This window comes from Erinaceus europaeus, chromosome 14, assembly GCF_950295315.1.
Source record: "Erinaceus europaeus chromosome 14, mEriEur2.1, whole genome shotgun sequence".
Taxonomy (NCBI): domain Eukaryota; kingdom Metazoa; phylum Chordata; class Mammalia; order Eulipotyphla; family Erinaceidae; genus Erinaceus; species Erinaceus europaeus.
In genome coordinates, this window is record NC_080175.1 from 45,561,205 (window position 1) to 45,574,576 (window position 13,372).

General features: G+C 54.6%; 1 protein-coding gene across 7 annotated transcripts in view; it reads left to right on the plus strand.

Annotated features, from left to right (window-relative positions):
- SLC38A10 (solute carrier family 38 member 10) overlaps positions 1 to 13,372 on the plus strand; it is a 31,302-nt gene that overhangs the window by 12,999 nt on the left and 4,931 nt on the right. For 6 of the 7 annotated variants that reach the window (XM_060171794.1, XM_060171795.1, XM_060171796.1 and 3 more), the window contains 8 exons: positions 1,027 to 1,120; positions 2,323 to 2,466; positions 2,684 to 2,808; positions 4,421 to 4,523; positions 5,340 to 5,522; positions 8,096 to 8,207; positions 8,556 to 8,662; positions 9,959 to 10,130. In XM_060171794.1, coding sequence (XP_060027777.1) covers positions 1,027 to 1,120; positions 2,323 to 2,466; positions 2,684 to 2,808; positions 4,421 to 4,523; positions 5,340 to 5,522; positions 8,096 to 8,207; positions 8,556 to 8,662; positions 9,959 to 10,130 — 1,040 coding nt within the window. The remainder of the gene's footprint in view (positions 1 to 1,026; positions 1,121 to 2,322; positions 2,467 to 2,683; positions 2,809 to 4,420; positions 4,524 to 5,339; positions 5,523 to 8,095; positions 8,208 to 8,555; positions 8,663 to 9,958; positions 10,131 to 13,372) is intronic. The other variant, XM_060171790.1, reaches the window with a different exon arrangement.

Here is a 13,372-nt window from a genome sequence, read left to right on the forward strand (position 1 = left end):
CTTGATTTTTCTGTCTCTATCCAATAAATAACAAATAAAAGGTTTTTTAAAAATAGCCTTCTCTGAATGCAGCTGCTTGTGTCTCACATCACTGCATTTTCATAGCACCTGAAAGAACTTTCTTTTTTTTTTAATTTTTTTATATTTATTTATTCCCTTTTGTTGCCCTTGTTGTTTTATTGTTGTAGTTGTTATTGATGTCATTGTTGTTGGATAGGACAGAGAGAAATGGAGAGAGGAGGGGAAGATAGAGAGGGGGAGAGAAAGACACCTGCAGAACTGCTTCACCGCCTGTGAAGTGACTCCCCTGCAGGTGGGGAGCCGGGGGCTCAAACCGGGATCCTTAAGCCGGTCTTTGCGCTTTGCGCCACATGTGCTTAACCCGCTGCGCTACTGCCCGACTCCCCTGAAAGAACTTTCAAAACCTCTCATGCCTGAGGCTCCGGAGTCCCAGGTTCAATCTTGTACCACCGTAAACCAGAGCTGAACAGTGCTCTGGTAAAAAAACAAACAAAACAAAACAAAAAAACCTCCAGTGAGAGAAGAGCAGAAGGCCACTTAAAGGAAAGCCCAGTCTTCCTCTTTTTTCTTTTTTTTTTTCCTCCAGGATTATCGCTGAGGCTTGGTGCTGGCACTATGAATACACTGCACCCGGAGGCCATTTTTTATTCCATAGGACAGAGAGAAACAGAGAGGAGGGGAAGACAGGGGGAGAGAAAGATAGATACCTACAGACCTGCTTCACTGTTTGTGAAGCATCCCCTCTACAAGTGGGGAGCTGGGGACTCCAACCAGGATCCTTGTGCAGCTCCTTGCACTTCATGCTATGTGCGCCTAGTCTGGTTTGGCCCAGCCCCCTCCAGTCTTCATTCTTAACTATAGCAGCGAGCTCCCCACCATGTGCCCGGGTCCTGTAAACCTGTGGCAGTTCGGGCTTGGCTGAACCAAGATCTGCCTTGTTCTGCTGTGACATAGCCATGGGCTCCTGATCACAGGCCAATTCAGGCCCCACCTCCTTCTTTGCAGTATGATTGGGCTGATGCTGGGGACCTGCATTGCCTTCTATGTCGTGATTGGTGACTTGGGATCCAACTTCTTTGCCCGGCTGTCGGGGTTTCAGGTGAGAGCACGTCCTGTGACGGCTTCTGGGGTGGCTCATTATGACCCTTCTGAAGTCAGATGGAGGAGTAGGAGGGTGGCTCAGAGCCACACTGACCTGGAAGAAGCTTCTAGATGTCAGTCCTGCAGGTAGACATGCTGGGGGATGTGTGGATGAAATCCAGGACAAACCGCAGGAGCAGTGCAGAGACCAAGAGGCTCAGAACGACCCACCTGCCTGTGCCAGGAGAGGGGAGGAGCATCCTGACTCTTTGTGATGTCTTGTAGGCCATGGGCCAGAGCTGCCTCTCGGGCCAGGCCAGGTGGGTCCACAGGCACAGCCTTGAGCCCTGCCAGGCCTGGCTCTTCAAAGCCAGTGGGGCATTTGGGTGCCTCTGAGGATTGTGCCATGTGGTGCACATCACATGTGCCTCCTCCTGCTAGAGCTGAGAGCTGTGCTGTGCCAGGGCCGGGAAGGTCTTGGCAGTTCATGCTGGCATGGGAGTGGGCACTCTGGGCATCAGCCCCCTCTCTGTGAAGAGAGTCCAGCATTTGGATGCTGACAGGGGAGACCTGGTTTAAATTGAAAAGACCAAGGCTACAGCCCAAGAGAAGCGTTATTCTGGGTGAGTGGACTGTGCCAGGTCCCGTGAGGGTCCTCAGACAGTGGCCTTTTAGCACTCAGAGCAGGGCTTCCTGCTGAGTAAACACTTCCTAGTCTGCCACTGTTGAGCACACTGGCCCCTCTCCACATCTCAGGAGAGGTTTCTGTGCCCTTGCTCATGCCAGGGGGCTCCCCAGGCTTGGGGAGCACTAGGAGCTACTCTTGGAGGGTCTTGGGGGGGGGGAATCAGGGTCTTTAGCCTGGTGACTTTGGTCTGAGTGTGCAATTGGGGTACTCTGGCCAGGGCTAGACCAGGCATAGCTAGTTCCCAGACGTCTCCCTGACCTCCTGAAATAAATGCTAAGCTGGCATCCAGATTGCTTTTCTGGGTCAGGACCTCAGGATTCCCACCCCTTGGATGGCCAGCTTTGGGAACATGCTGGAAGTAGGACCCTGCCTCAGTGGCCTCTGGTGGGGACACCAACATTCTTTGCTGAATGGTCTTGTCCACACTGGCTGTGGGGGGTGTGTGGAGAAGGGTGGGTGCTCTCAGGCTGTCCTGCAGGGGGGCTGTGAGCAGAGCAGAGGCCCCAGGCTCCTGCCCACTGCCCACCCCTCAGGTGAATGGCACCTTCCGAGTGCTCCTGCTTTTCACTGTGTCCCTGGTCATTGTGCTGCCCCTGAGCCTGCAGAGGAACATGATGGCCTCCATCCAGTCCTTCAGTGCCATGGCCCTCATCTTCTACACCGTATTCATGTTCGTGGTGAGCAGCACCTCAGTGCAGTGGGTTGGATGTCCCCGGCCCTGGATTCGGGCCAGCTGGTGGCACAGCCCTGTCCTCAGGCAGGACTGGGGAAGAGCCTGTTCGGTTTCAGGGTGGGGAGGGCACCCCAACTTGGCCACCTGCCCCCACGGCAGGAAGCAGCCCCAGACGACCTGTCCTGGGGTCACGCGCACCTCAGCTCCCTTCCTGTCCATAGATCGTGCTGTCGTCCTTCAAGCATGGCCTCTTTGGCGGCCAGTGGCTGCAGCGTGTCGGCTACTTCCGCTGGGAGGGCATCTTTCGCTGCATCCCCATCTTTGGCATGTCCTTTGCCTGCCAGTCGTAAGTACCGCCTGTCCAGCCTCCCTCAGGTGCATTCACTCCACCCAAAGCTGCTTGCCATGCTGCAGGCGACAGCCCTGTTTTGCCAGCCCCTGGTGAGAGTTGGCTGTGGGATCGCAGACTATCCCAAGCCATCTGACTCCCAGAGTGCTGAGCACCATGCCAGACTGCAGCTCCTTGGCTGCAAACATTTCAAAGGAAACTGAACAAACACTGGCTTCTGCTTGTGCTGAGACACTGTCAAGTGGCTTGTGTGTGTGTAAGCATGTGCATCATGTCTGTGTGCACACATGAGCAAGTGTGTTTGTGTAGGTGTACCTATGTGCCTGTGCATCTGAGTTTATGTGTGTGTGTGTGTGTGTGTGCACGCGCGCGCGTGCACCTGTATGTGAGAACCTCTGAGTGTGTGTGTATCCAGGCAGGGTGCCTGTGTATATGCCTGTCTTTGTGCCCATGGTGTGTGCATGCATGTGCCTGTGTGGGTGTCTCTCTGTGTGCATGTGTAAATGTATGTACATGTGCCAGTGTACATGTGCCTATGTGTGGTTGTTTCAGTGCACATGCATGCCTGTATGTGTGTGCATGTGCCTGTATGGACACATGCATGTGTGTGTGTTGTGAGCAGAAGCAGGGTTGCTTGCTTACAGCATGCAGAGCTGTCATCTCTGATCAGGCCATCCCCTTGGCTCCAGCCCCCACCTTTTCCAAGATGACAAGAGTCCCCGCCTCGCACCCAGTTGGCTCTGTGAGAGGTGCAAACCAGGCGCTGACGGGAAGAGACCATCAGTGCAGGGCTGGTTGAGCAGGCCACAGGCAGTGGAGGCCCAGTTCCACGCCAGCTGTGAAGGACTGTGACAAGTAGGATTTGCCGCCGCTGTGTTTACACCCACACGCGCCATCCGGAGTGCAGTTCCCTGCCACGGCTCCTGGCATTATGGCTCCTCCACATCATGCTCCCATGCTGCTCAGCGTCCTGAGCAGCCAGAGACAAGTGTTCTCCATGCCCAGGCACCAGGACAGAGCCAGAGCCTGCATGACATGGGGCCACCAGGGTGCCTCCCCATTGTGGATTTTCATGCTGTGGACTTGGGGAGAGAGACCCCAGCTCGCCTGCCCATTCATGGCATCCTCCTGGTGCTGCTCATGGTGCTTCATGTGGTGCTGGGAATCAAGCCTGGGGCTTCATGTGCATTCTGCCTATTGAGCTGTCCTCTTGTGTGTGGCACATGCAGAGGGACTTACTGGGGAGCACCCAGTCCACACTCCCTGAGGCAAAGACATCTGTCTGCCCCTGTAGCCTGTGGCATGTTGGAGATGCAATTTTTCACCACCAGTCTTGGCCTACTTATTTTATTTTACTTATTTTATATTTTTTACCAGAGCCCTGCTCAGTTCTGGCTTATGGTAATGCTAGGGACTGAACCTGAGGCATAAGAGTCTCTTTACATAACCATTATGCTATTTCTCTGCCCCATGAGAGTCTTCTTAGATAACCATTATACTGTTCCCCCCCCCCCCCCAGTTTCACACTGAGGTCATAGGTCACCTCGGGCTCTGAGCTCGTGTGCCCCCTTGTGTGTGTCCGAGTGTGATGCCACATGTTTCTGTACAGCCAGGTCCTGCCCACCTACGACAGCCTGGACGAGCCCTCCGTGAAGACCATGAGTTCCATATTTGCCTCCTCCCTCAATGTGGTCACCACCTTCTATATCATGGTAGGATCCCCACAATCCTTCCTCCTTCCACTCTGGCCCATCCTGGCACCCACAGGGAGCCCCACTCAGAAACTCAGCTCCCACAGCCCCAGCACCAGCTGAATGCACCACATGAGACCCAGGTATCCATAGATGAGAACCTGAAAAGTGTGAACTAGTAGGAAAGAAACTAGGCTCAACATCCAACCCACAGACATGGCTACTCATCTGTGTTTGGGTAGATTTTTCTCCCATTTATTTATTTGTGTTGTTGTTATTTTTAATTTTTAAATGGAAGAAAGAGAGAGACCAAGACCATAGTACCAAAGCTTCCTTCAATATGGTGGGGCCCAGCTCGAACCTGGGGCACACACATAGCAAAGCATCGAACTATCCAGGTGAGCTGTTTCACTGGCCCTGCCCATTTATTTTCTGTGAACAAAAGTGAGCAAGTGAGAGAGACCACAGCATTGTTCCACCATTCATAGAATTCCACTTGTTTTGTCTTTTCTGTTTTAGAACTCTTTCTGCTGAGCCACCCTCTGCCCCCTCTCTCCCTAGCTTCCTAATTATATGACTTTTTAATTATTTTACACTGAACATGTAAGTCCAAACACAATGGGGTTTATTTCTGGGAACTTCATGGCCCTGGCATTCTCATGGGTTTTTACTGAGCATCCACAGAGATAGTGCTGGGTTTGGAGCCACAAAGGGCAGCCTCTCCTGAGGGCTTGGGGTGCTGATCCATCTACTGTGAGCCTCCTGAGCCACCCTGCCTTCTAACAGAGGGGCCCAGTGGAACCAGCCCACTCCCTGCGGTGCCCCTTTGCCCTCCAGGTAGGATTCTTCGGCTATGTAAGCTTCACAGAAGCCATTGCGGGCAATGTGCTGATCCACTTCCCTTCTAACCTGGTGACGGAGATGATCCGCATGGGCTTTGTGATGTCGGTGGCCGTGGGCTTCCCCATGATGATCCTGCCCTGCCGCCAGGCCTTGAACACGTTGCTGTTTGAGCAGCAGGTAAGAGTCCCACTCCCCCAGCTCTTCATGTTGGCTTCTTTTGGCCCTTTCGGAGGGCCTAAATGGTGCTCTCTTCCTCGTGAAAAAGTAAGACTCTTGGTGCCTTTTCACTGGGAGGAGGTGCAGTGGGCAAAGGCGTTGGGCTCTCAACCACAAGGTCCTGAGCTCTGTCTCCGGACTGCATGTGTCACAGTGATGGTGTGATTCCACCCCCAAATGTATTTTTAAAAAATAAAGAGAGGGAGAGAGACAGAGGAGACCCCACAGCACCTGCCATGCATGGTGTTCCCATGTGGTACTAGAGACTTGAGCCTGGGTCCTTACACATGGTAAAGTATGTGGTCTACTGGGTGTGCTATCTCCCAGCTCCTTGGTTGACTTTTCCTGGCTCTTTTAGAGGGCCTTGATGGTGCTCTTCCTAGTTAAAATGGGGGGGGGGGGGAGAAGCAGCTAGGATCTGGGCAGTGGCATACCTGGTTGAGTGCACCTGTTACCAGGTTCAAGTCTCCTGTCCCCACCTGCAGGGGGGAATCTTCACAAGTGGTGAAGCTGGGCTGCAGGTGACTCTCTTTCTCTCTCCCTCTCTGTCCCCTCCTTCTTTCTTGATTCCACTCTATATCTAGTACATAATAATTTTTTTAAGAATCATTAAAGAAGAAGGTTCAATTAAAGTGAGGTCTGTCACTGGGGATTTTTGAAACACTAACTTGGGGACAGAGAGGTGGCACCAGAACAAACAGGGAGATGAAGAGTCAGGCCCACATCCTGGACTCCCCGCCTGACCGCTGGCACCTTGCCTAGAAGCAGCAGGAAGGGGGAGATGGCTCAAGGGCAGGCTGAGGGCCGAGGTGTGTGAGGAGGTTTGAGGAGCGGGTCAGCGGATGGCCTGCAAGCCCCGGCTTTGCTCTGTGTCCTCTGTCCCCAGCTGTGACACCTGTGGCTTCTCCCATTCTACTTGGGCTGTTAGGACCAGGGTGTGCCTGTGGGGTGTGGCCCTAGATCCCAGGGCAGCGGCACAACCAGACTGGAGTACACCCCTGCAGCTAGACCAGGCCTCATGGTCCCATGGCTGGGCAGTGGTCAAGGCAGCACCCCTTGCCTCTGCTCCAGGGACAGTCCCTCCAGCAGAGCCAGCCGGATCCCTGGAGTGACTGTGTGGTGGGGAGGAGCCGGGTGAAGTGAGGCCCAGCTCTTAGACCAGGTTCTCCCTGATGGTGCTCCCTGGAGTTTGCCCACTACCTCCCTTCACTTGGCTGCCAGTGGCTCTGTGTGTTCCTGAGGGGACATACGCCCATCATGTGGTGGTTAAAGGCCCAGCATGGTGTTGAAGGAAATGTGGAGTCCAGAAAACATCCCCTCCCTCCCCCCCCATGCTGGCTAGCATACTCCAGACTGGCTGCTCTGAAATCCTTGTTCTGGAAGCTTCTGAAACTTCACATGAATGTTTTCCTAGCCTGGGTATAGCAATCCCAGTCAGCCCTTCTGTGTACCCAGAATGTTCTAGAAGCTTCTGCCATCTAGAACACCGCAGCCTGATAAAGACCCCATTTACAGATGAGAAGCCGAGGCATGGAGGGTGTTGGTTTGATTATGCCTGCTGTGTACTTTTTTTTCTCAGACACAGCTGCTGGGGGACCAGCATGGCACAGCCGCCATGTGTACAATGAGCATGGAAGGGGCTTTTGCCATGCAGTTGGGTCAGTTTTTCTTTTTTTAAAAAAAAAAGTGGTCCAGGAGGTGGCACAGTGGATAAAGCACTGGATTCTCAAACCTGAGATCCTTAGTTCCATCCCAGGAAGCACATATACCCGAATGATGTCTGGTTTTTTCTCTCCTCCTATCTCTCTCATGAATAAATAAATAAATCCTATTAAAAAAAGGGGGGTTGGGTGGTGCGAAGTGCAAGGATAAGAAGAAGGATCCTGGTTCGAGCCCCCAGCTCCCCACCTGCAGGGGGGTCGCTTCACAGGTGGTGAAGCAGGTCTGTAGGTGTCTGTCTTTCTCTCCCCCTCTCTGTCTTCCCCTCTTCTCTATTTCTCTCTGTCCTATCCAACAACAACATCAGTAACAACAATAATAACCACAATAACGATAAAACAACAAGGGCAACAAAAAAGGGGAGGGGTCATAGCCTCCAGGAGCAGTGGATTGGTGGTACGGGCACCAAGCCCCAGCAGTAAACCTGGATGGAGGCAAAAAAAAAAAAAAAGTGTCATATTTTTATGAGAGCTAGAGACCACAGCTCTGGCATACAGTGGAGGTAAGGATTGAAGCTGGAGTCTCTGGAGTCTCGGGCAAAAAAGCCCTGTCTCTCCAACCCTGTGAAGTTTCTTCTTCTCCTCCTCCTCCTCCTCCTCCTCTTCCTTCCCTTATTAACATGAGAGAGAAGGACAGAGAGAGAGAGCCAGAGCATCATGCTGGCACATGTGACACCACAGGGACCAAACTCAGGGCCTCGTGCTTTTAAGGCCAGTGCTCTAACCACTGCACCTCCTTGCCAGCCACCTCTAAGGGCTTCTTGCAGGAGAGGGAACTAGTGAACCAAAGCTTTTCCATCTGTGTCTCCCACTTAGCAGAAGGATGGGACCTTTGCAGCTGGTGGCTACATGCCCCCCCTGCGCTTCAAGGCACTCACCCTCTCTGTGGTGTTTGGAACCATGGTTGGCGGCATCATGATCCCCAACGGTAAGTGGGTGGCTGCCTCAGGGACCCCATCTCTGTCTCTGTTGAGTTGCTCTCTGGGGCCCCAAGAACCCAGCAGAGCGGCATGGTGGGCCCACAGAGCTGTGTGGAGGCCCAAACGCAGAAGCTGCTCCTTCCCAGCTGTTGCTTCTGCATGGGGAGAGGCCGAGCGGGGTGTCACTTGGAAAACCCCGTTCCCCACACAGAGGAGCTTGCTGTCAGTTGCCCTTTGGTGCCTGCAGGTCCCTGGGAGAAGCTGAGCACACTGTCCCTAGCCCTGCTGTTGGGGGGGAAACCTGGTGACTCCAGGTGGGCTTGGCTGAGTCCCTCACATGCCATCTCTGTCCCTAGTGGAGACCATCCTGGGCCTCACGGGTGCCACCATGGGGAGCCTCATCTGCTTCATCTGCCCGGCTCTCATCTATAAGAAGATCCACAAGAACAGCCTTTTCTCCCAGGTGGGAGCTGGGCTGGGGCCGCTTGCCTCCAGGGCTTCTGCTGGGCACCCCTCCTGCCAGGGTGCAGCTGCTGCTTCTAGTCTCCTAGCCCATCAGACAGCTTTCCAGCTGTGGGGAAAGATACAAGCTGAAAGATCTTTCTAGGCCAGGAGGTAGCTCACCCAGTAGAGTGCAAACCCTACCGTGTGCTCCAGGCCCTGGATTTGAACCCCAACACCACAGGGGAGCTCTGTGGATGGTGGAGTGGTACTGTGGTATTTCTTCCTGTCTCTCCCTTGTCTACACCTAGTCACTCCTATTCTTTTTTTCCCAGAGCACTGCTCAGTTTATGGTGGTGCAGGAGATTGAACCTGGGACTTTGAAGCCTCAGGCATGAGAGTCTCTTTGCATAGCCATTATGCTATCTATCCCTGCCCTTCCTCCCCCCTCTTTTTAAAAAAAATATTTTAATGAGAGAGAAACAGAGACCTTTGGCTTATGCTGGCACTTGGGATTGAACCTGGGACCTTGGAGCCTCAGGAATGAAAGTCTTTTGCTGGGGGTCGGGCGGTGGCGCAGTGGGTCAAGCGCATGTGGCGCAAAGCGCAAGGACCGGCATAAAGATCCCGGTTCGAGCCCCCGGCTCCCCACCTGCAGGGGAGTCGCTTCACGGGCGGTAGAGCAGGTCTGCAGGTGTCTATCTTTCTTTCTCCCTCTCTGTCTTCCTCTCTCCATTTCTTTCTGTCCTATCCAACAACGAACAACAACAATGGCAATAATAATAACCACAACGAGGCTGCAACAAGAAGGGGGGAAAAATGGCCTCCAGGAGCGGTGGATTCATGGTGCAGGCACTGAGCCCAGCAATAACCCTGAAGGAAAAATAAAAAAGAAAGTCTTTTGCTGAAACATTACACTGTCTCCTCAGCCCTCGTTTCTCTTATTCTACTCTGTTTTACTCCTATAGCATACCTCTATGCCACCCTACAGGCTGCTAAGGTCCTGAGCTCTGTAGCTACAGGCTAGCAGGTGGGTTGTGGACTCTTCCTGGGCCTGAGCAGCAGGCTGTAGGCTCTGCCAGCTGGTGGCCCCATGCTACCCTCCACGCTGGCTCCCACCTCCATCTAGGTTCCCTTCCCAGTTGGCTGAGGGTGTGTCAATCAGGCAGTTAGAGCTCTTCAGCTCCCAGCGCAGGTGTGGCTGCTGGCAGGTGCAGTGCCTATGGCCTGGGATCTCGGGAACCACAGTTCCCACACGGGGTGGGGTGGGGGAACATGGTGTCACTGACCTCTCCTGCCCACGTCTCTGTCTCCGCAGGTGGTGCTGTGCGTCGGCCTGGGCATCCTGGTGGTCAGCACATACACGACACTGACTGTGAGCGAAGAGACACCTGTAGACCTGGCGCCAGAGGCCCTGGGCGGGCGGCTAGCAGAGGCCGAGGGCATGGTGAAGGCAGAAGCTGCTCGGCCACCAGGAACACGCCTGGCAGGTACACCCACAGCTAGGGCCTCCCACAGAGTACTCAATTCCATATTTGTAAACTTCCTGTTACCCAGTATTGCTGACAGGGATGCCCATGCTTCTAGAGGGCTACAGTGCTGGGGATCTGAGCATGGATTTCTGGGGTACAGCAGCCACTCCCCTGTGTTTAGGGAGAGGAGTAGGAAGTGGCTTCTTAGGGTCTGTGGCCCTGCAGGCAGAGCCAGAGGTCAGGGGTCCACGTGCCCCACAGCTGTGCATGGCCATCTCTGGGCCTTGTCATTCACACCAGCTGTGCCCTCCCCTCCCAGATGGCCTGGCCACCCACCAGCACAGACCCAGGGAACCTTGGGCAGGGACTTGGTGGGGCAGCAGGGCTGTCTAGGGTTGCTGACTAATCTCCCTCTGTGTGGAGGGAGGTCTTGGGGGTTGGAGGGGCAGGTCCCCTGCACTGGGCTTCTGAGCCCACCTGCCTTGCTGGGGGTGGGGGAGGGTGGCAGGAGCTCCCTTTGTCCATCCCTGTCCCCCACCTCCACCCCCCCCAGAGGGTACCTCAGAAACAACAAGGTTCACCAAAGTAGCTGGAAATCACTGAGTGTCCCCTGCCATGTGAAGGTCCCCTTGAAGCAGGAGGGGGTGTGACGCCTGGCTTCCCCAGGGACCTGGGGTCTCTTGTTCATGTGCTTTGGGGACAGCCTGAAGAAGGTGGATTCAGGCCTCTGTGTCATGACATTCCCCACCCCCACCCCCACCCCCACCCCGCAGCCTGTCCACATGGGATGCAACTCAGCCGAAAGGGTAAAAGCCTGGGCCACAGAGTGAGCTGGCCTGGAGCACAGTTGGCCAGCCAGTGACACCTGGTGGCAAGGTGACAGGCACCGTGTGGGCTCTGTTACTCCCATGCTCTGTCCCATCTGCCCAAGGACCCCCCTCCCCCCCAACAACCTTAGTCATAGCAGGAAAGGCCTTGGATGGGTGCTGGGCTAGTTCGGGGGTGGCCCCCATGGAGGAAGCTGCTCCCAGGAGTACATGTCCTCCTCCTCCTCCTGTCCCCACAGCCTTGGTGCCACGGGCTACCCAGCAGGGCATTTGGGTCAAACCCTGGGCTTCTTGCACATTCTACAAGACAAAGGGTATTGAGTCAGCAGAATGAATGTAGGAATGAAATGTGCCTTTTTCTTTCTATCTTTCTTTTTTTTTAATTTATCAATGAGACAGAGAAGGAGAGAGAGAGCCAGAGCATCACTCTGGCAAATTCAGCACCTTGTACTTGAGATTCCAGCACTTCCTCCACTGTTCCCCCTCCCAGACTGTGAAAAGCCCCTGTGGGGGTGGTGTGGAGAGTCAGGGCCTTGTGGCAGGATGGTGCCTGGCTGCTCAGTTGTGTCAGGTCCCTTGTTGATATCTGGGTGTATGTCCCTGGGGTCCCTGGCCAAGGGGATCTCCACAGTGGCGGTCGCAGTCCTGGAGAACTACCAGGCCGGGGTGCAGACGCGGGAGGAGGTGGTGGCCCCTCCTAGTGTGTATTCCAGGGAGGTCACCCAGCTCTGGACTCTGCCCCGCCATCTCCCAGACCCCCAACCTGATGACAGCCCAGAGCAGTCAAAGGACTGCACCACACGGTGCCTGGGTGCTGACATAAATATCAGATTTATGGCCAGGTCCCCCTTGTCACATGGGCAAGATCCCTGCCAGGCAGGGGTGGTGCCAGTCAGAGCAGCCAGGGTGGGGCAGGACGGTGAGCCTGGGCTGCTGACCTTGAGGACAAGTGAGCATGGATTGGAGGGCGCCCTCTGCTGGCCACTCCCGGACCTTCACTCAGGGCTGGTGGGTGAGCCCCTCCCAGGAGAGTAAACTAGCTGGGGTGGGGGGCTTCCTTTACCCTCCCTGCTGGGCAGTACCCACAGCCACATTCTGCTCACCAGGCCACAGGGCCTACACAAGCTGTTGCCAGAGGGCAGTGCTCGAGGATGTTCCAGTTGCTAGTTGAATTTTCTGAGTTTTCCTGAAGCCAAGTCCCTGCTGACAAACTCAGCCAGAGTGGTTCTGAGCACACAACTGTCCAGGGCCTGGGGGATGACTGTGAGTAGGGGAGGCAGGTCACCCAGGGCCCACAGGAGCTGGGTGGGAGCCCCTGGCAGTGGCAAGTAGATGACTCCTTTGTCTTGTGCTTTTCTTTTATTTATTATTATTTTTAATAAGAGACAGAAATCAGGAGGGAAGGGGTTGATGAGACAGAGAGAAAAAAAAATGCCTGCAGCACTGCTCATGAACTCTAACCCTTAAACAGGTTATGTGCAGTCTCCTATGTGCACCTTCTCTGAGGCCCAGACAGACCCTGTTGGTTCATGGTGCCTCCATGAGAGTTTAATTGTGAGAGGGGACTAGAACATTCTAACCTGCTGTGCTGCTGCCTCGTAGCAGATCCCACTCCGTGGGGAGCACCCGCCCTGCAGGAGAGAGCTTTTCCACACAGCACTGTCACCCATGCCACCTCCTCCTTCAACCCAGGAGGTAGTGGGATCCACTGAACAGACCTGCTGTAACCATCCCCAAACACCTCAGTCAGTCACGGGTGAGGCCTCGCCAGCCCACAGAGAGCCTTAGTCTCCCATCCTCCAGAAACCAGGTGGGGGACAGCCGCTGGGAAACAGCTCAGCTGGCAGAGTCCAGGACTTGTGTAACTGAGGCTCCAGGTTTGATCCCCAGCGCCACATGTGCCAGAGTGATGCTCTGCCTTCTCTGTCAGATGAAGTAAAAAAGAAGGGGGAAAAAAAAAAAAGGAAATGGGGACAGGTTGTTTTGGATCCCTTAGAGGATGTAATGAATCTTCTGTAAAGTTTATTCTCTTAGTGCTGTGGTTCCCACCATGTTGGTCTTAGGCAGGAAGGATAGTGATGTAGGCGATCCCTCCCCAATGGGGCTGGCCTGTGCCACCCACTGTGGCCTCCTGCCATGCATGAGAACAGTGGGCTGATGGGATGTGGAGCTGGACCTGCCCACATAGGGGCCAGGGCATAGTCCCTTGCCCCTGTCTCCCCACCATCCCCCCCCCCCCCCCCCGCCCACACACACACACACACACACACACACACACACACACACACACACACTGTGGTTTCACTTTCAGCACCCAGATGGGAGCACAGGGCAGCCTGTTACTCCTCCAGAGCACCTGTCCGGGCTTTCTAGTGGGAGGAGGGGTGCTGGGTTCTAGGTGGTGGTCCTGACAAAGGACCACATGGTTCATGT